Source organism: Zonotrichia albicollis, chromosome 3 (assembly GCF_047830755.1).
Source record: "Zonotrichia albicollis isolate bZonAlb1 chromosome 3, bZonAlb1.hap1, whole genome shotgun sequence".
NCBI lineage: Eukaryota > Metazoa > Chordata > Aves > Passeriformes > Passerellidae > Zonotrichia > Zonotrichia albicollis.
In genome coordinates, this window is record NC_133821.1 from 26,019,849 (window position 1) to 26,042,235 (window position 22,387).

The 22,387-nt window shown below is 41.9% G+C and overlaps 1 protein-coding gene across 5 annotated transcripts in view; it reads left to right on the forward strand.

Moving 5' to 3' along the window:
• The window catches only part of MEIS1 (Meis homeobox 1), a 243,921-nt gene that overhangs the window by 162,821 nt on the left and 58,713 nt on the right, over positions 1–22,387 (forward strand). For all 5 annotated transcript variants that reach the window (XR_012579446.1, XR_012579444.1, XR_012579447.1 and 2 more), the window contains one exon: positions 123–234. Coding sequence is in view for 1 of the 5 variants with exons in the window: in XM_074537012.1 (XP_074393113.1) it covers positions 123–234 (112 nt within the window). In the remaining 4 variants the exon portion in view is untranslated. The remainder of the gene's footprint in view (positions 1–122; positions 235–22,387) is intronic.

The window sequence follows — 22,387 nt, forward strand, 5'->3', positions numbered from 1 at the left end:
TTGCCAGCCTTTCCCCACAGGTTTGAGCATGGGTGCCACTCTCCTGGGAGTGCATTTTCTAGTGATCTGGGCATTTCTTCCCCATCTGCGATTTTAACCTTTTAATTTTTTCTGCCCCATAGCCCTCCTGGAACAGAGACCACGATGACACGGCATCAACGCGTTCTGGGGGAACCCCTGGACCCTCCAGCGGAGGACACACATCACACAGCGGGGACAACAGCAGTGAGCAAGGTAGGAACAGAGCCCTCACACTTTCCTAGCTGGCCAGTGGTCACCAGCGTGCTCAGGGACTGGTTACTTTCTTTCTGGTGTGGAAATATGCTCTGGTGCTAGAGGGTTTGTGCTGAGAAAGGTCTATCTTCCTTTTTTTTTGACATTTTTTTCCTCCATCTCCTCCCAGTAAAGGGATTGGCATCTTTATTTCTTTAACCCTGCCATCAGGCACATGTTAGAGCAACATATGTACCAAATTTGCAGTGTGCTTAATAAAAATAAGAAATGAGAAGTTTGGGGTTTTTTCTTCATTCAAATGGGCTGAAAGATGAAATCTTCAAAACCAAGTGTAATTAAGATTTCAGAAATGCATGCCAATATGTCAGAGATGCCATCAAAACTTGATTGCATATAAAGATGAGATGTTAGCTGGACTGTTTTACAAAATCCTGAGCTGTGCTTTTATTTACTTTTTGATACTCGATTCCAATTAACTTGAATGCAAGAACGTTCTGTTTGAGTGCCAGGCCTGTGCAGCTGATTTAACAGGGCAAGTATGAGATGAGCTTGGTGCAATGGAAGTGAGACATTCTACAAATAATCTGTGCTGTCTCAGAAACTCTGAAATCTAAAAAGCTGAATCTGTATTTTTTTTCTGAGAAGCTGAAAGCATATTTTTTCTGAAGAGACCAACTGCAGTGGATTTCGTGTTAATTTAATGCAATTAAAATTTAAAAAGGATCCTTTATCTGAATATAAAAGAGAGTGCTTTATTGAAGTTGACTCTGAACTCACAATAGGTATATACTTTTAAATCTGGTTTTATGATCATGTTTCATTCAAGTGCTGTTAGACAACAAAGGAATTGTGTTTCCAAAAAAAGGTTGAACAGTACTGATTAGCATTGCAAAGTCTGCATTTAACAAGATTAGTTTTTAAACTAAACCAGTATATTTTAATTTTTTATATGCATGGATTTAACGTACATGGTGAATAACATCTCTTTATAGAATTTTAAGTATTTGAGACTCATTATTGTTTAAAGAAAAGTTGCTGACTTCATCGCAAGTGTAGCCTAGTAAAAATGGGGCCTGGAATAGTAAACTGTTGCAGAGTTGAGGCAGACACTGGTAACCTTCTGACCTCTGACTTTTACTGGAAAATGATATGCAACATAAATTCAGGGGGCCTTTTTTCTTTCAAGTATGTACACATATATATTCCAGTGTTGTTCACAATGCTATAGTTGAAGTGGTGTCAACTTGTTCATTAGAGCCCCTTGCTTTTGGAGCAAACTTTAAATCCATGGAGGTTTTTTAAGGCTGAGAAAGCTGCTTCAGAAATAAGCTTTGAACTAAATTGTGGTGTTTTCAGAGGTTTTTTGTATTCGTTTAGGGCTGTTCTTTTATTAGACGGATGTGCGTGTGTTTATGCAGATATGTGCGTGGACAAAACAGCTGTGGGGAGGCTTGCCAGAATGCTCCTAGACCGTTGGAAATTGAGCATAGTTCCTGGTGTACTTCTAAAGATTTTCAGACTTTATTTTCTCCAAAATGTGGCATTTTAAGTAGTCTGGAGTGCTGGTCGTATATGATGTCTAATTGCCATCCTGCAATAAGTTTCTAGAAACGGGTGTGCTGCAGCCTCAGTCAGGAAGGGTTTCCTTAAGGTTTTTTTTTCTTAAGGGTTTTCTTTTCAAGCCTGAGTCCGATGAAGTATCCACAGAAGGACTTGTCAGTGATGTTTTATTCAGTTCTGAAACTGTTACCCAAACCCCAGTGGTTTATTGGGGCTGGGATTGCTGTTTTGTGAAGAAGGCTCAGTGCATTAAAACTGTCAAGAAGAGTAACAAAAGTGGGAATTTGATAACTGGAACTCTCAGGTCAAGTTTGGGAAAGAAATTTTGGACAGGAGATCCTGTCCTGGGAGTCTCTGTTACCAAGGCTTGCCTTCAGGCTACTTGACATCTTTGGAAATGGCATTGTTTTTGAGGAACAGGAATGTGGTAATGGTAGCAGTGGTCTTGCTGAGCCTTGCTTTATGTCTTGTTTACATGAAATGCTCTGAAGGTTGAGATTGTGGGGGAATCTCATTTGTTTAAGCACATCCATGCCTGTGTGTACACCTTCTGTAAAAAAAAGCTTCCATAATGTGATTTTAGCGTTTCCCTGCGGGGAAGGAGTGAAAAAATACAACCCTAAAGGACTGAAATGGAAGACAACTAAAAGATAGCAAATATCCTGCCTCTCCCCAACTGCATTGAATTTCCAGATGCTGTGATTTGGTGGCTTTTTCTTCTGTGGCCTGATGTTAGGAGTGTAACATTGTGGTTTAACCCCTGTGTTCACCACTGCTGGGTGCTTTTCTTGGCAGCAGAAGGAGCCAGCATGGCACTGCCATAGCAGCCAGGTTCTGTGGAGGGGTGGCAGCAAAAGGCTGGGGACCCACATGCTCGTGCTTGCAACCATAGGAGTTAACTCGAGATGCATGCGTTGCATGACATATATTCAGTATATTATGGGCTTCCCTATTTTTAGGAGTTTGTAAAAGTTCCTTTTGGTTCCTTCCATCTGTCAAGATCACATTTGCCATTTAAAAAAAAGGGGAAAAAAAAAAAAGCAAATCTGATCACCAGAAATAAAACCTTCAATAAAACTCTCTAAAAGTCTGGTTTCAGGTTTTTCTCACAACCTACTTCCCTCGTTGGGGTAGGTAAAAGCACCTTCTGGCCCAGGTTTGCAACCTGTCTGAAAGTATCACAAAGGTGTAAATGTAAGCTTTGCATTTTCGGAGAGGCACAGACTGGAATGCTTAAGCCTTTAGCAAGACTTTTCTCCTTAGTCCTTAACCCAGACTATGTTAAGGTCTATTTTTGGACTTTTTGGAGATTTTTCTTCATTACCTTATTCACTACAAATCTTGCAAAGTGTATTTTTAACCTATTTATGTCCCAGTATAGAACGCCCATCAAAGGATTGCCTTGGAAATCAGGAGAGATGGTCTTTCCTGTAAATATTTTAAAGTCTTCTTCAATGTCTAAATTTATTTACTTAGTAAATAGTAATAACTCCCAGCTGCTTCGATCTATTGCAGAAATCCATATTTAACTGCTAGGGACCTGTTCTGAGGTCTCGTGCCACTGAACAGCAGGATATGTTATTGCATAGTACGTTGACACAACCTCTTCTAAAGTCTTGGTATTGTGTCATCATAGGGCATAGTTATAGTACAGGAATGCAGAATAATATTATGAAAAAGTTTTCCGGTTGCTCTGAACTTAAGGGGAAAGGCCTTTGGAGGTCTGTCTCCAAATGGTGCTAAGAGATCTGAATTTACTTAGTGGAGAATCAATTCACTATATTCTATTTAAAAGAAGAGAAGCAAATTCTTATGTACAGGCAGGTGATGCTGAGCTCATGGCAGCACTATTTTATCTTACTTTGTCTTGTAACTTCAAAAGATTCCTGTCTGGGATATTGAGAGATGTGTTTTGTTTGTTTTTCAAATAGTGAGACCAGGAAGATGCTGAACAAAGCCTTGGTACAGTCACTTTTAATCCAGAGTGGAGTTCCTTATTTCCCATGTTTAGCTTTCCTATACAGCTTAAAAGAAAAAGAAAAATAATCCATCAGTGTCACCTTATTTGTGTGTATTGTTTCCCTCTTTTTTTTTTTCTCCCCCAAGCCTCAGCCTGCATTCAAAGAATTTTTTTAACCTCCAAATAATTGTTGCTCCTTCAAGCCAGGAGTAGAAAGCAGTGATATTTCTTTATAAAACTGTATCAATGGCTGCAATGGTTTATTTTTTTCAGGGTTTTGTAGCAGTTTGAGCAACCTATAGGCAAAAAGGCAATCGGGTTTATTATTGCTGGGAATCTCCAGGCGGTTGTTTGGAGGCTGCAAAGGCAGGCAGCAGAGCTGGGAAGAGGGGGAGAGAAGGGCCACATTATGTTCCAGATGACTGAGCAAGGATTTATATACCAGCTTGCCTTTTTTTTTTTTTTCCTTTTTTTTGTTTTCCTTTTTTTTTTTTTTTAACATGGGAGAAGAAAAGTAATAAGAGCGGGGAGGCATTTGAAGCGGTCAGATGGCCGATGACTAATGGGATAGGTGGGCAGGAGCCCTCGGATTGGGTGTCTTAATGAGCACATTTCGCACCGAGTTTGGGCTGCAGTTCCCCTTCACCTTTGCCCTTTATTGACCGAACTGACACTTCATTTTTCACATACTTCCAATTATGGCTGAGCTTAAGTGTCGCCCTGCCTCTTTTCTTTCTTGCCTATGGATGGCTTGAGAGTGGCTAAGGCCACAGAAGATATTTTAATTTGAAAAACTACCATAGCAAGGCAGGTTTAGGGTGTAACCTGAAACTGCTGTCACTTGGCAGTTTCTCCGATGAAAACAAAAGTTTTAATGTTTCTTGTTTAGCGCTTCACCACCAGTTCCCTCCCTGGTCTGTGGTGATGTGGGGAATTGCTTTGGGAGTGATTGGGTTGGTGAGGGGTGTTTTCCTCCGGATAAACCTGTTCTGGCACTACAGGTGTCATGGGCGGGAGTCACTGAAGTAAAGAGGTAAAACCAAATGAAAAGCAGTGCCGTGCTTGAGCGGTGGCGCCTCTTTCCTTCTCAATGCAGCATCTTCTCAAATGGATTCTTGTGATGTAATGCCCTGCAATGTCCTTTGCTGGACTTTCCCCTTATGGAAAAGAAAAGCATAATCGTGCTTGCACTCCTCAAGCCTTAGGCCAATGTGGATTTTTTGTTTTGGCAATATTTAATGCATGAATGCAGATTTGAGTGTGGCCTGGCTGTGAAGCTTTGAGAAGTGGCTGAAAATTATGCTGGGAGAGGCTGGTAGGATGAAGAGGTGGAAAAATCTGCAGTCACCTCTTTGGTGTACAAGGAGAACCATGATATATCTCCTCCTGCTCAAGCCTGTGTGCATTTCCACGTTGGCTTTTACATGCAGAATCCTTCCAGGGCGGAAATGTCTGTTTGCTTTTGCAGGGCTTAGGGGGTTTCGGAGCATGCGGTTTTCCTACCAAATGTGGATTCTGTCGGAAATAGTTGGAATAAGTTGTGCTCGCATGGGGTGGGTGGGTTTAAGAACAAAATAGCTGCTGTTAGACCTTCACTTCCCAGCAGCACCACTGGATTTTGCGGTGTGGTTTTCACTACTGGCTCTGTCATGTGAAATTTGGGTGAGTAATGAGTGGGCATGTCACCTGTGTGCCACTGGTGATTGCTTTACATTTAAATGCCTGGAGACTATGTTGACAATTATTTACATCCAACCAGAGGGCCCCTAAACCACAGAAGTATTTATCTCAAAAAAAAAAAAAGTATGAAGTATTACCTACTTTATTATGTAGCCCTCTGGCATAGTAATGGCATGGCATATTTTTACTATAATATGGTAATAAAAGAATATGTAAAAGGCAGACAAAGGTTCTGTCTTTTCACTAAGGTGACCCCTGTTACCAAGTAACTGCTTTACTTATGAGCTTATTAAAAACTCAAAAAAAATGAGCTTTTCATACTTCACAGGCATTGATGTGAAAATGAGCTGTCCTACGAGTAGTTTTCTTGATCATTTTTAGAACAATTGATTAGCCAAAGAGCCACTGTCATTAGTTGACATTGACTGATAGCAATTTGTCACAAGCTCCGAAGGTCAGCCAGGCAGTGGAAGCTTTGGCTTGTCTTTGATTGACCTTTTCTGATGCCATTATCATGCGATCGGTTAGGCTGGATGTGACCCTCGATTAGAAAAGACAGGGCATTAGTCAACAGGGGCTGCTCCCTGTGTTTTTTCTGGTGCTTTATGTGTTGTGAATCCTGAATTAAGCGTAATATGCTTGTTTGGAAACGGAGCAGTGTCAGTTTTCTTGCTGAGGCTCTGCCATCCCCTTTTCTTTTCCTGCTTTTCCATCAAGCAGGCAGCGCTCAGTTTGCTTTAAATCAGTGTGAGCACCTGTGCCCTCCTCCTTTGATGTGAGATACAAGATTTAAGCCAGGCCCATATTTATCTGAAACTCTTCCTGTAGGTGCTTATTCTTCAGCAGCACCAGCATTAATTATTTTTATCTCCCCAGAATCATGTTGGGTTTTTTTTAACAGTGATTGAGTGGTTGAGGATTATGCTCATAACATGATGTCAATTTATCATTCTGCTCTAAAGCCGGGGGGCGCGAAACTATTTTTTTCCTCCTTCTAGTTTAGGTTTTTGGGTTTTTTTGTTTGGTTTTGGGTTTTCTGGTTGGTTTTTTTTTGCTCTCATCAGCCTGATTCAGCTGTTAAACTTAGATTTCAGCAGTGTTAAGTCTATGTGCCTCAGCTAAGCAGGTCTTTACTTCCAGAATGGTGCATGGGAGCAAGTTGTTAGTTAGGAGCGGGTGTCTGTCATGATTTGAGCATTAATCTATTCCTTGTGTCAGGATTTATTTCAGTCATTTGCATTAGCTTAAATGTCTGTCATTAACAGGTGTTTTTCTTTTCGGTATGGCAAAGCTAACTTAAATACTTATAAACATTGTTTGTTTTCCCTAAATTATGGGTAACATCATCGTAAATGAATTCTTTTCCTTGTAAAAAACCTTCCTTCTTTCTGTTTGCATTTCAGGGAAAACCTGAATTTCTCTAAGCACCAACTTGTTTTTCAGGTCAACCCCCAGAGATAATAAGCTGTTCAAAACCAGCAAAACCATTTCAGCACGGTTTAATGTGACTTTTAGTCTTTGCTCAGGAAAAATTTCCAGCTGGGAGGGGAGCAGAGAGAGATGACCATGTCAGGATGCAGATCTTTCAGGCTGAGGCTACTGCCATCATTGGCAGAGCAGAAGGAGGGAAAAAGACTTTGGAAACTGTTTACATTTAAAGTGGCTATGGAAATACAAATATTCCTGACTTTCAGCCCATCTGTATGGGAGAATCCATGTGCTGGAGTTTTTTTTTTGCTGTGTTTTTTTTTTTTTCCTGTTTTCTTGGCAATTTTTTCCTAAGTTCAGAAATGTCTACCCATTAAACATCTGTGTGGCTATGCACAAGCCCATGTATCCATAGATGTGTATATAAGAACATGGCCCTGAGCCTGAACTGAGAGCATCCATTGGCTTTTGCAGCCCCAAAGTGTGTCTGCACAGAACCAGGTGTCTTGCTGAGGGCAGGGTCTTGAATATGCCAAACAGGAAACAGTGGTGGAAAATAATCACATTGCTGAATCGTTATCTTGGGCTGTTAGCTAAAATACCTGGTGTAGGACTGAAGGGCATCTTGCTTTCCTCCTTGGATGGGGCAGAGGGAGGTTTGGTTTTCTAAGAAGTTGTAGAAATAGATTTGAAGTTTTTAGTGTCCAAGATGCCCCTTCCAAGACTAGTGGAGTTGAGTGTCTTCAAGATGGCTGATAGGAATTTTTTTTTTTTTTGGTTGCTTTATTCAGATATGGTGTTTGTTTTCCAACACACTCTGGATGTTTTCACTTAAGTTGTGGTGGTTCATTGGAGCTAATGAGCTTCCCATATGGCCCCTATTAAAGGCCATCTTAGTATTCCCATCTTAAGGGTTCTATCCCATTTGCTTCTCCAGGTTTTGGTGTCTTCAGCTGAGTCTAGCAATCTCATGTAGGCAGAGTGAGACTTTGTGTGTGTCATTAGCCTCTTTAACTTGGAGATTAAAAAACAGAAGTGATTCTGAGATGTTTATTTTGAGTGACATTTTATCACAAGGAGTATAAACTCATAAATATGCCGTATTTCTGGATTAGTGATGCAACAGGGTGTGCCATTAGGCTGCTTGGCACAAACCAATTTCCTATCTCTCACATGAAAGGCTGGGAGGGGAAAGATGACTAAGGTTGGAGGAGAAGTCTTTAAAATTAGTTGTGTATGGAGAAAGTGGGTGCTTGTTCCATAATACAAGAACTAAGGGCAGGTGTTCATGGCACAGGAGCTGTTCCAGAATGTTGGTAGGTTTAAAACAAACAAAAATGTTTTACGTGTTGGGTTAAATTTATTGCTGCAGAAGAACATTCTGAGGAGGTCAGCAGGGGACAAAAAGAGATTAGACCAATTCATGGAAAAATAGGTTCCTCTGTAGCTATTAAAAACCCTGGTCCAGATGCAACCACTGGCTCAGGAAGCTGCCCAAGTGCTGATTGTCAGAGCGGTGGTGCAGCTGCTTCTGTGTGCCCCCACTTTCCCTAGTGTTTTCCTAAACACCCCTCATTGCTTGTGTGACACACCACCACAAGACTCACTTAATTGGACAGATGTCCTCTAGCTCTTGTGTTCAAATAATTTTTTATAATTCAATTCAGGAAATAAGATAATACATATTTTTGTTTATCCCTTTTTTTTAAAGGCTCTTGCTAATGCTGGCATGCTTTTGTTGGGAAGAAAGTAGACATAGCTTGTATTTTCTTGCCCTTATTACCCCAATGGTGGAAATGTTTTGATGCTATTCATTCAAATTTGACAGGTGATTGCTTCTGTAAATGAATGCACTCAAATCATAATTGTTGCAACAGAATTGTTTGATTACCTGGTGGTAGCCTCTTTCTCTCTGATAGCTTTTGGATCACCTGTTTGCTGAGAGCATTTGACAGTCCTCATGTTTATTACCCAATTGAATGTCAGTAGCAATTGCAGCTAAAGATAAACGAAAATGCAAGTACTTGTTGACCTTGACTTTTTTCCACAAGATATTGGACTTGATGGCTCTATTGCTGTTGAACTGATAAGGGTTATAAACAGTAGTTGAGGGAAAATGTTTTATTCCCAGCGGAAAATACCACTCTGCTGTGGGAAATGGCATCTGACTAGCACTCTTTGCCAAATTTGCTTGGTTCACCTTCATTTAGACTGTGGGAAAATAAAATCCAAATTTCCCCTTTTATGACTTTAATATCTCTACAAACATAAATTCCTGTGATCTTTGTAAAGCTTTTTTGGCAGACTGTGCCAATAAGAGACAGTGAGCACGAGACTTTGCCATGTTTTATGATGTGCTATAATGAGGATTCTCAATTCTTCCTCATTTTTGGGCAGATTTGATAATTACAGGGAGGGAGCAGAGCTTTCTTCTCCTATTCCATGGGAAGCTTAATAAGTCTATAAGTGACAAAGACTGGGAAATGTGTGGCTGTGGGTGGATATTGTCGGAGTGGGGCTGTGCTGGTGGGAGGACAGCCTGGGGATGAAGGCCAAGTTATTGCAGGGATGAAGAGATGGTATTTTCATTGGTCAAGTTTGCACCCACTTCTTCAGGCAAGGTCCCACATGGGGTCCTTTGCAGGTTTTTGGTAGGAGGCAGCTGATCTGGTGCTATGCCTCCCAGCTGTGTTTGGGAAATGGGAGGGAGGGATGAACTCCCTCCTGTACCAATTTTCCTGCTGTAACACCCCATATACATATATATATATATATATTTCTAATCTTACTCTAATATGAAACCTGAAAAGAAGACTTCAACGAAAACAGGAAGGAAGCAGGCAATAGGCTTTGAGATCTTTCAGGATGAAAGTCACTGTATAAACATTATATGTAAAAAGCACAAAAGACAGTGGAATTATATTCTTTAAAACATAAGTCCTTCTTGTCTCAGGAACTGCTCTGATAAACTCTGTACAGTATTGTAGGAGCTTGTTAAAGCTCTGAAATGCAGGATTAAGCAGTGCTGTAGCAGTTAGCAGAGTTAGACGAGTAATCTTACTGCATTGTAATTTTTTTTAGGTAAGATTAAGCTGGCATTACATTATATGTTTGTGGGCGAGGGGCCATTCTTCAAGGGATTAATTAATAGGATCAGCACTGTAAGATGCTGACATAATTTTTTCTAGGCACATTGACGCACACAGGCTTTTATCATTGCTATTCTTTTTTATTTAATTTCAATTTTAAATTAATGAATGAGATTGGGACTTTCTCTGGGCAATCAGAGCAGTCTCTGCAGCTTGCAGCAGTGGTGATGTCAGAAGCACCTGTCATCCTATAATTCATCAGGGACCACTTCTCACTGGCCTGGTGACCCACTAGTTGGTGACATGAGAAATACCACAGGGAGATGCCTGATGTCCCTTCTACCCAAGCTGGGCTGGGATCGTAGGGCTGTGACTAAGCAAATGCCTGACACTGCTCTGGCAGGCCTTTGAATGAGGCTGCTGTTGGTAAAGTCTTCCACCTTTCTGCTTTGGCTCTTTAGCCGTGATACCTCCTCCATGTATCCTTTGGTTTGACATGCTTGAACTTGTGCCGCTCAGGCCTGGAAGGTGGGAAAGGACATGGGAGAGCACGGCTGGGCACATGATGTGCAGTGGGAGCAGTGTGACATCAGGATAGGCACTGCTAGCCTGCCTCCCGCTGTGGCTTGGGAACTTCCCCATCATAAGGCAGTACCTCTGGCATCTCATAGCAAATAGATAAGTATTTATATATTTTATATTCAAAACTTATTTATCTATTATAAATATTATGAGTATTTGTTTGTTTGTTTTTCTCTTGAGTATTTTGAATCTCATACAGATTTTTGCAGTTGCTCTTTGATGAAGTGCAATGTGAAAGTGTGGGAAAGAAGAAACAGCATATAAAAAAATAAAAGTACAGTGGGGACACCTCTTCAACTACTTGTCCCTTAGTCTTTTGTTTTCTTGGGGCTGATTCTGCACCATGGGTGAGAGATGGCCCTTGCATCCCCAATACTGCCCGTTGTCTCCAAGTTGTAAGTACATCTTTTGCAGAAGGAGAGAAGACCTACTAGAAGACACCACTTATGCCCTTGGAAACGACCTAATGGTGGCAGACATACCCTAACTTATTCTGAAATCTTCCCCACTGCTCTGAATAGCAGTGTCACATGGATGCAAGCTAAATATATACTGGAGCCTGTGGTGTCCCGACGGACCTCGAAGAAGGCATATCTTAGCTTTCTCTGGTCAGCAAGTGAAGGTCATGGAAGCAAGGCTTGTAGGATGGAGAATCTTTTGTTGGTCTCATTGCTGTGCCAAGAGAATCTCCTCCCTTTCTCCCTCCCTGGCACAGCACTGAGGGAGGAACCCCACAGTGGAGTTCCTGCTTGGGGCCCTGGATGATTATAGCACATGCACTGCATCAAATGTCTTCCTAAAGCAGGGGAAAGAGGGAATGAGGTCAGCATTAACTGAACAGCTCCAAGTTAAGTGTCTTTTGAAATGGGGTTAAAGTTTCAGGGCACTGTCACATCAGAGTGTAGCAGCTTCTTGCTGGAAGAGCAGGGGATAAATTGCAAGCAAATTACAGCAACGGGGAAAAGAGACAACAAAGTGGAGTAGAAATGTTGTGTTCATTCTGTACTTCTCCTCCATTCCCCACTTAGCAAAGCATCTATTTATCTCTCCTGTCCTCTCATCCTGCCTGTGGCAATGAGAATGCCCCAGGAGAGGCTTTTGTGCAGGATCCTGCCTGCTTTCTTTTTTTTTTTTTTTGTATCAGTCTGCACTAACCCTGTGCAAATTCTGCATGAGGCCAGCTGTGTAAAAACAAGAACAGTGGTGATGTTAATTCAGTACAACTATTGGATAGACTTGGTATGGCTTTTTATTGTAGTTCTGTAATGGGCTGTAGGAAAGCAGAAGGATGTTCTATTGATGAGCAGGCTGAGCCACAAAATCTTTGAATGTCACTCTATAAATATTTATTGTTTGTGTGTGTGTTTGTTCATATACGTGCTTGGACATGACTACTTCCTACTACACTTTTTTATTCTGTCAACCTGGCAAGAAAGGTGGTAAAACCAACCCTTGTGAAGCACAGGGCATTTTTAGAACCTTTTAGAGCTTTTCAAATTTCTTTTATGAGGAGTGTTGTGCTAAGTTCCTTGGTGTTACAGCTACGAGAAACAAATTAGGAAGCAGTGCTAACATTAGTGTCTCACTACATATTTATCTAGCTAAAAAACCCCTGAGGTGGCCATAATTTACCAGACTGAAGAGCAGAAAGGGCTGGCACAGCCTCCTTATCCAGAAATGTAAAGTGATGACTTGCTTTAATTTAATCCAAAAGTTGTTGGTGACTTCGTTGAATTTAATCCCAATAAATTAACCAGTTAACACTCTGCAGGAGGAACATGCTAGTCATGACATGGGTATATCAGCTCTTCACCACCATTAATTATACTGCATCACTGAAAAGCAGAATATGCATATTATGCAATTTTACAGCATGGCTTTCCATACCTAATATATTAATATAAATTAGAATTGCTTTGTAGAGATGAATTGAAATGCTATGTGTTACCAATATACAAATTTTATTTACAGTTGCAGTTGGTGTATGTGAAATGACAGTATTAGACTTAAAAGTGCCTCTCAAGTTGATAAATGCCAACTTGATACTAAACACATTAATACTCAGTTAAAATTAGCAATCAATTTACTTGGATATTGGAGGTTAGCCAGGGATGGATCTGAAGTTGTATTAGGTATATCGTACTGGTCTGAATACATCATATGCTGTTGCAAAAGCATTGTGCTAATTTTAGCTTACAAAGAGGATGAAGATAAACTGCCTGCTGCTAGTTTGCCATATGCTATCCTGGTGATAATATTCAAGCTGAAAATATTCTGCAGAGAGTCTTATTGTTTCAGTACAAGAAAAGTGGAACAGAGTTAAGCAAATTTCTGCTCTGTAAATGTATGCAAAATAATGAAATAAAACAAACCTCAAATGCTGGTAGATGAGATCTGTGAAATTTGTTTTGGGTTTATTGGCTTTCATGGGAGTCAACAATTTATTTTACTATATATTTGATACAATTGTATCCATTTCTCCCATGTAAATCTTAAAATCAATCTAAATAAAAATCGAACTTTGTTCTGGTAGGCAAAAATATAGTCTGAGTTGCTCCTAACTAGTTAAGCCTCCCATCCTTCAAGTTTGGTACAGGAATAAAGGCACTGCTGAGCTGATTTTTCATGAGCTTCTCCCTTTGCTTTGTTTATTTAAAAACACAAAACATATTCTGGTTTCCATATGGGGAGGATTTTGCTTCTGTGTGTTCAGTGAGGAGCATTTGCCTTCTCCATCTGCCCCCGTGGCCAGGAAGGGGGTGTGTGAGAGGGGTGCCCGGGCCCCTGGGGTTGCAGGGGGGGAAGCTTTGCATTAGCAAGTGGTGAAAAGCTTGACCTTCGAGTGACCTGGGTCAAGCAAACCCCCTGCCGAAGTGTCCCATTTGGACATGGATACCTGTGGGGTGAGGGAAGAGATAAAGAAAGGGGGAGGAAGATAAAGTAATCCCATTGACCTGGGAACTTCTCAGATATTACAAGCGAGGGAACATCAGGAATAATAAAAGAGCGACAATATTTGCCTGCCCCCTGTATCTGTGTAATGTCATTTCCAAAGGGCTGGAGTAGATAATAGCAAATGTGCTTTCAAGTATCAGTTCAATCTCTTGAAGTGATGGGGAGGACTGGATGCCCTGATCTGATGGGTGCTGGAGAGTGTAATACAATCCTCGTCACTGCAGAGAGAATTGTATAAATGGACAAAGATCTGCTGATTACATCTTTTGCTAAAGTGTTAAGTAAAAGATCTGGCTATAAGAGATGACTAGTCTACTATTGTCTGGTCTTCTGACTTGTTTTTATAGGGGTTTTCACAGGAACAAATACCAATTACCAAAATAAAAGCAAGCGGTGTGGCCCGTCCATATCATGGTAGGACACATGCTCTTGAGTCAGCCTGGGCAGGAAGCTTGGCAGGTCTGTCCCCACCATTGCCATTGCATCTTTATCTCTCTCCTTCATTGTTTGCCACTGAGTGCTTGAAATTCCAGTTTCCAAGTAAAAACTTCCTGTTTCTTGCATTTACATTCAGTTTGGTAAGACATAAATTTAGTTATCTATCAAGGAGGGCTTTATTTTTTTTCCTCTCTCAAGTAAGGCAAGATAGGAAGAAGAAATTAATTATGATTTGGTGATAAGAGGTAGAATTTTGCATTTTCCCAGATTCTCTGTGGCAGGAAGTGTGAGGTTGTATTCTTGTGATAAGGGGATGGATGGGAGCTAAATTCAGTCTTTCCATCCTGAGTAATTTTAGAAAGAGCCCTGAAGTCCAGATCTTGCTTAGAAACAGAGATGGGCATATTCAGTCTTCATTAGCCATTGTTTCCTTGCTAGACCGTTGCTGCTTGTAAGTTTTTACTGTTCTGTGCAGTATTTAAAGCTAAAAGTGCACATATTCTTGTAGTCATCTCAATCCTGAATTTCCCTCTGGAGAGTTTCTTTCTCTCCATTGACTGTGAAGGGACTCAGGGAGGACTGATCACCTCATTCACTTAGCTTGGCAGTCTGACTTAAATGCTTAGAGTGAGGAGGGATGAAACTGTGCTAAAATTTGGCATTCCTTTAGGGAGAAAATGTTTGCTCTTTGTGGAGAATCAGAATAAAGTGTCTTGTACCACTGAAGATTAGAGGAGTGGGCTCAGGTATTTTATCTGTAGGTGAGTTGTCCTCTGCAGCTCCTGAGCACAGTGGTCTGAAAATCTCATGACATTTGTTGTGTTTGCAGACCTGCATGGGTAACTGAAGTGTTCAAAAATCTTGGCGTTCATAGAAAAAAAAATAAATATATATATACTTTAAAAAAAAAAATTAGAGGGGGTGTTAGTGTCTGTATTCCCATGCCTAGCTGTCAAGAAGCCAGGATTCCAGCTTTTCCTAACTTCAAGAGGTTGCTTGTTTTATTAGTGCATATGTGGTTTCATTTGAAGGTTCTCATATGACTGGGAACTGAGGACTTGAATATAAAACGTGATGAATGGAGCTTCTGAAACTGTGTAGCAGTGCTTTGCTCAGCCTCCAACTAAACATCATTGAGGTCTTGCATGAGATGAGAGGCTCCTTGAGGGAAGCCTTGAAGCAAAATCTATTGCTGAGTTGAGGTGGTAGGAATTGCTATATTAAGCTTTGTTGTGCTGTTTGGGCACAGAGTCCTTTGGCACTGGCATTGCATTTGTCTGAACTTCTCTCTATTTTTAAATATAAAATCAGAATTTAACCTACTTCTACTCCAAACTTAGAAGATGTACATTGGTCCATTAAGTGTACTTATAGTCATTCAAAAAGGCTTATTTTTCCACTTCATTTTTGTGGTCGTATTTATAGCAATCCTGACTAGCACATGAGGTAGATGGGTAAGGGGTTAATAATTTTATGCAGAATATTGAACCTCTTATGCCCATTTTAAAGTCCACTTTGTAAGCTGTCCTGAAAAATATCTGTGAATTGTACTCTGTGTCCCCACTGTGCCCCAGAAACATGGAATTTGGTGAAATTCAGGGCTTGCTTCCTTGGAGGCTGCGAGTACAAAGCCTAAGGGTAGTGCTGGAGGTTTGCAGGCGTGGAGGGAGGGTGGGTTACTGGCAGCAGCAGTGTGGGCTTTCATTCAGCACCTTGTCAGTTTGTCTTATCTGGAATCTTGGGGGATGGCTCCCTGGGGTGAACCCAGGGAAGGGAGCTGAGTGAGGTGTTTCCAGGATTGTCCTGGCAGAGGCTTGCTTGTGAGTTGTTCTGCTTGCTCTGCAGGAGTCATAACCAGCACAGATACTTGCAGTTCCTTGGAAAGTTGGGCTTTCCAGCATGTTTTTTGACTGCTCTGAGATTTTGACCTCCTTCTTCGCAACTCATGGAATCTTTGGATATGCACCTGTCATCTTGAGCCTGTCCTTTCATGCTTTTTGGTGAGGTTCATGCGCAGCTTTGAATACGCATGAAGTCTCCTGGGCTGGCAAGGGGTGAGCAAAGGATAGCTTCCCCATGATCTTACAGGCAGTTGCCGTCTCCAGGTCAATATTGCCTTGTTCAGGTCACTGCTGAGATCATATTCATTGCAAATATGGTGCTTATGTCAAAGTATCTCCCTTAGAAACTGTTAAGTATAGGTGAAAATGCTTTTCAGCTGAACTTTCAATTTCAACCTATGATTATAGATGAAAATCTGCTTCCTCATCTGCCTCACCCACAAATCGCGGTGCAGCTGGTCAGGCATTTAAAATGACAGAATTCAGAGTTGCTTTGCATAGAAACCAGCATCACGATTAGCAATGGTTCAGAAGCTGGCATTGTTGGCAACTGCTCAGATGATTTGCAGGTATTTATGAAAGCCTTTTCCAGTCTCAAGAGAATCACCTGTTTTGGCATCAGTGAGTATTGTTCCAGAATTGTGATGGGAAAGAGTGCAGATCTGTGACTCTGATTGCTTTTCTGCCTGATAAGCCTTGGTGACTCAGTCTTCAGGCTGAGACACTTGCCTGCAGGTCCTAAGGCATCAGCCATACAGCAAAAGTTGTGTATGGAGGAAGAGAGCAGCTAACACGTGTGGGATCTCAGCACCTCAGGACTGAGGTGCCGAGCCACCGAGACCACCCTTGGGGGGCTCGGGAGTCCTGGAATGTTGCCAGAAGTGTCTGGTGGCTGGACTTTGATCCTACACAGGAGACGACACCTGTATGAGGATAGGAGGATTCCACCGGGGTGAATGGTGAAGGGATTAGTTAATTAGAGGGTGAGACACAGGGTTTAGGATTTCTGTACAGGGGGGTTTAGAGAAGTAAGATGGAGGAATTGGGGCGTGTCCTGTCCTTCTTCTTCTTCTTCTTCTTCTTCTTCTTCTTCTTCTTCTTCTTCTTCTCCTCCATCTTCTGTGGTGATGGTGGCACTTTGGGATTGGTCATTACTAAAAGTGCACCGGACAATAAGGGTGAAAGGTATTGGGGAAAAATGATAAATATTGTACACGTAACTTTGGGTATAAAGATAGGTGACTGTCCGGAGGGCGGGACAGTGTGCTCATGGCTGGCTGCTGAGCAGACCTCTGTTGGGCCGAAAGAAAATCTTTTAGATAAACAATTAATAAACATAGAGACCGAAAGAAGAACTGAAGCCTCTTCTCGTCCTTTGATACGCGGGCTGCCCCAAGGCCACTCCAGGCCTTCCCAGGCCCTCCAAACAGCCGAAAACCGGACAAACACGCTGTTGGAAAACTGTGTTTTCTCAACATGCAATGAGTTTATTAGAAGAGACGCATTCAGAGTGGATGCAGGAAATACTATTTACTAGGATTTATTTGAGTGCTCCAGGATAATTTGAACACAGGTTTTCAGAGATTTTCTTTCTTTTTACACACATCTAAGAACAACTCTAATATGTATGTATATTACAAAGCTGTCCTGACCTTCATCAAAATAGTCTGCTAATGTTTTGCCTGCCTTGCAGTATGAAAGAACCACTCTGATTCATATTTTTAAGGGATGTTATTCTGACCTCAAAACCTGATACTTCCTTAGCCAGTGCCAGAAAGCCCTTTCTGTGGTTGTAGTCCCCATCTTTTCAGCAATTAAGACTCAGGTGGCATCAGAACAACAAGTGATTTTAATAGCCACTTCAGGCACCTCCGTTTTGGAGAGGAAGCATGCAGAGCTTCTGCAGAGCCTCAGAGCTCTGCGGTGTGACCTCGAGTGACCAGACGCAAAAACCAGCGCAACTCCTGAACGGAAAGGTCTGCATCATCCAAACTGTGCTGACTCTTGTCCAAGAACACACTGTTTACCTGTTCCTTCCAAACTGGTCAATTTTCTGAAAGGCTGAGATCTGGTGTTGGGGGATTTTTTACTTATCTCAGCGCAGCTTGGCTGGTTTTCACAGAGCTGCTCTTCACTAGCTTGTAGATGTATGTTGGGGATTATGTTTTCTGTTTTGATGATTGAAGCTGAACATTCCCACAGTTGACTTAAATTTAGTGCCTCTTTCATGTCTGAAAGTAGTTGTATGTTCATTTGCAAATGTGCAGGCTGACCATTCCAATCAAAAGCAACAAGACTAACCAGTTAACTCCAAAATGCATCTTGCTGAAGGCAATGTCTGAAAACACGTTGCCATGAGCGTGAAGCAGCCATGCTTCTGTCTGTCCCTTGAGATGTGTACCCAGACCTTAATGAAGGGCGGGGTTTTCCTTTTTCCAATAAATAGATTTTGTTTGGAAAGGTGAGAGGCAGAAAGAGAGAATGTATTTTCACAGTCCTAAATAAAAGGCTATTTATGCCTAATACATTGGCAGGATTATTCCAGAGTAATTTGTCCACGAGAAAGTATGATCCTTGTGTCACTGCCAAGGTCAGAGAGACCTATGGTGATCTGCAGAGTAAGTTCAGGTCACTCAAGTTAAATCTGCCCAGGGGCTGACTTAGCTCATGCACCACATTTTTTCCAAGATTAATAAAAGCAAACATCTTCTATAGATGAAGACAGAGCTAAAACTGTGGTCAGCTCTCTCCCTGGAGCCAAGGTCTCCTGCTTTTCCGTTCTCCTTTCCAGGTTGTTCCTTTCATTTCCTTTCCATTCTTCTCTTTTCCTGGCGTTTACAGGATGCTTAGAAAAGTCTGTCTTTTCCTTTATGAGGCAAGCGATGCCTATAAAACCTTCCCTGATATCTGCATGGACAGGAAGGACATGGGGACGTTGCTGGTGTTTGACCTGGTGCAGTGTTGGCTTCTGTGTGTGTGTGGTGTGTCCTTGCACATCAGCTGAGAAGCACATCCTGAAAGCTGAAGTGAAAAAGATGGGGTGCACAGCAGAAATACATTTCTTGTTAGCCTCAGCTGGGAGGGTACCATCTGAACAGGATGTTTGGCAGTCAGGAAGGTGAAGTTGGTGATTTTGTAGGCACTGCAAGCCTGCCTCAGGAGGAGATATATGGAGTGGTGAGCTGGGCAGGTAAGAGTCCTCTTCCACCACTGTGGGTGGAAGGGGCAAGGCAAGGTCCTCAGCCCTTTCAACAAGGATGTGGTTGTTTCATCAGAAAAGCAAGATTCTTCCTTGTGGTCTATACCTGCCATGGGGAAGCTGATGCCTGTGGTTTCAGCCTGCTAGAACCTGAGGTTTTCTTTAGCTTCCTTGGTTATTCATTCATGTCATTCAAGTACATAAAATAACTGAAAGTTTTTGCTTTCTACACATTTCTACTGCTGTTGCTCTTAGAGATAATGACAAATGCTGTGAGTTGAAAAAGACACCAGAAATAATTTTGGCTTACTTTTTGAAGGATGTAAACATTTTGTTTATTTTTTCTTAAGATATGGATGGCTTTTTGCTATGACCCAGCTTTGCTTTGACATTTCTGTGGGATTTTGGTTAAACACTCTTGTGGAGTCAAAGAGGTGAGCTGGATATGGCTGAGTTAACTCCTTCCTATCATTCATCTCTCTCAGCTGGAACTGATGCCATGAGATGTAGTGACATAAATAATAATCAAATTCTGGGGTGCACCAGAAGCTTGTCCCTTTCCTCCCATCAGCTTGCCTATTCAAAGTAATTCTAGGCAGGTAATATCTAGAAATACGTAGTGATGGAAAATGAAAGGAAAAAATAGGATGAACAGGCACCTGCAGGTGATATTCAGGGAAAGTTTTTAAGTGTCCAGCATTGATCTGACTTTTCTTTCACCTTCATTGTGTGTTTTGGACTCTAACATCTGTTTGTTCCTGGATGATTTGCATTTGGATTTGTTGTCCGTTTGTTTTAATTTGGAAAAAATCCACACCTTAAACTGTAGCTGCACTGTAAATCAAACATCAAAACACCAGAAGCTGTGATCAAGTCGTAGGAAGCCAAAAACATAGCAGTGTCATGAATACATTAAGTTGGAGCCTGAGGGGATGTACTAACTTAGTAGGACTGAAGTTCCTGAAAGGAATGTCACTGCCTGTGTACCCCTAGGTAGGGACCATCGGGGAACTCAGGACTTGAGCCCGGTGGCCAGTGGCCAGCCACAAGCAGCAGAGACAAGACCATCTTCCCATCACTGTTATTTCTCTCAAGGGCTCTCCAAGCCCTCTGAATTTTTAGGCTCTGCCATGGGGGCTGGGTTCACACCAGCCACCTGGATGCACCATGACCTGCCCCTCAGTGCCACCCCACCTCCACAAACCCAAGGAATATTTAGGGGAAAAGTGCTTGCAGTGGAAGAAGAGTTAGTGGCCTGATCGCCATGGTAGTCATTGCTTGATCCCTGTCATCCTTTAGAGCCACAGAATCTAGGCAGAGCAGAGGGCAGCAGGAGCTGTGTGAGTGGCAGCAGTGTGCCTGTTTGCTGGCCATCAGACCCAGTGTAACCATGCCTTCACATTAAAGCCTGCTTCAGCATTGATTTTTCCTATTATGCCTTAAGTGCTACCTCATCACAGCAAATCTGCTTTTTGAGCTGGGAGAGGAGCAGTAGTGGAAGAAAATTTTATGTGAGCATAGCTCTGCCAAATTTGCTCCTTTTGGCTTCTCACCCCCTTCCCGAGGAGCAGCCTCCCACTGTTGTGACAGATACTCCAGAGGAACCACCTTTTGCTGGAGAAACAAGAACAGTGGAGTTAGGATGCTGGATAGCAAGGAGCAGTGGGGAAAAACATTAATTCTGTGTACGCCCTTCCCTTGAAAGGTCTGGTAGAGGGATGCATGTTTTATAATTCAGGTGTTTTTCCTGAGTTCATTATGTGCATGGTAGCATAAAATTTTGTCTTTGGGGGGCAAAGCAGGCTGCTTCTGAGCATCCCAAACAGAGCTAGAACAGGATGAGGGGAGGTAATTTATGGTGTAGTCCAAATGCCATCCATTCAGTTCATGATTGCAAATGTTTCTTATAGTTCCTTAGAAAACAGGAGTATAATTGTTTTGGATCCAACTCTTGCCTCATTCATATGAAGCCCAGGCGCTAGAAGATTCACAATCCCTGATGTTCTGAGCCTCTCTGCCCAGTAGTTTAGGCCAGCAGGCATGTGGACCTCAAAGACAGCTTCTGGAAGTTGAGGTTCTTCTGCGTGGACATGGCCAAACCTCTTCCCTGCCCTCTTCTCCGTAACTGTGAGATACAGGGTAATGCAGTGGGAATTATCAGGTTGCCTCATGAAGGTTTTTGGAGTAATACTCCATAACAAACCTAAATTATCTTCCTTTTGCTTAAAGTACAAGGAAATAATTAATTTGTGTCTTGGGTTTAAAGCCAGATGTTTTTTCACTGGCTGCCCAGTCGGCAGGGTTCAGGGGCTGGGATTTGCTGGAGCAAGTGGATCTTTATGAGGCTGTATGACATGATGGTTGGTTTTTAGCAGTGGCAGTGGAGATGTTGTTACTGTCAAAAGAGGAAAGGTAGATGAGGTGGGGACATTTTATTCTTATCACTTCTAGAGCTGCGTTTTGCAGCTGCAAAGTGGCAATATATGTCACTGTATGTGGGGAAATAAGGGTATGTGATGCAGCCATGGCATTCAAAGTGAAGTTCAATGTTTGTTTTCTTTCGTTTGTGTCTTGGTTTTTATTGTCAAATGATGTAACTGATGGACTAGGGACAGGGAAAGTTTTTTGGCTTTGATGCTACTTTAAAGTGGATGGCAGTAGAAGAAAATACATTGTGTATCCACAAGAACTTTTTTACTTGACACAAAGCACATGGCAACTTCCAATGGAAAATATCTCATGTGGGTTTCGTAGATCATGAATTCTGACTTGCCTGAGCTGCAGTTAGACTGACCTTCTCCTGTTCATTATGGCTGGGTGACTCTGGTGGCTTAGGGGATCCAGCTCTGCAAAAGAGGAATTGGGGCAAACAGTATCTGAGCTATAGTTCCTGCAGTGCAAACTGCAGCTTGGGCCAGCACTGATTGGTCTCGCACTACCCAAAGTAAAATGCTTTTGTTTGGTTCAACAATCCTAAGTATTTTGGCTTGTCTTGCCCAACATTTTTTTTAACTATTTTCAATAGAACAACCTCATTTTGAATTATTTGGACAGTGTCAAGGTTCTGGCTCATATTTTCTGTTGTAAAACTGGAAATCTACAGTGTCTTCTCTTGAGCAGGCATCCTCTGGAGTAGGCATGTAGGCAGGGCACAAGGCAATTTAGCTATATTTAGGGAAGGAAGCCTACTTAAATGCTCCACATAATAAACTGTTTCTACAGATAACACATCCCTTAGTTTATACATAATATGCTTCTGAACTTAGCTTTGAGCCTCTTATAGCTGCTTGTGCTCAGTCCAAGAGTCAAGTGTCTTAGGAGCTGGATAAACACAAAGATAGAGCCAGTTGTTAAGGAGCTGTAGAGATTTACAGAAGTTGACCTCATGGCCATTTGGGGCATTACTTGGGCGTATTTCCCC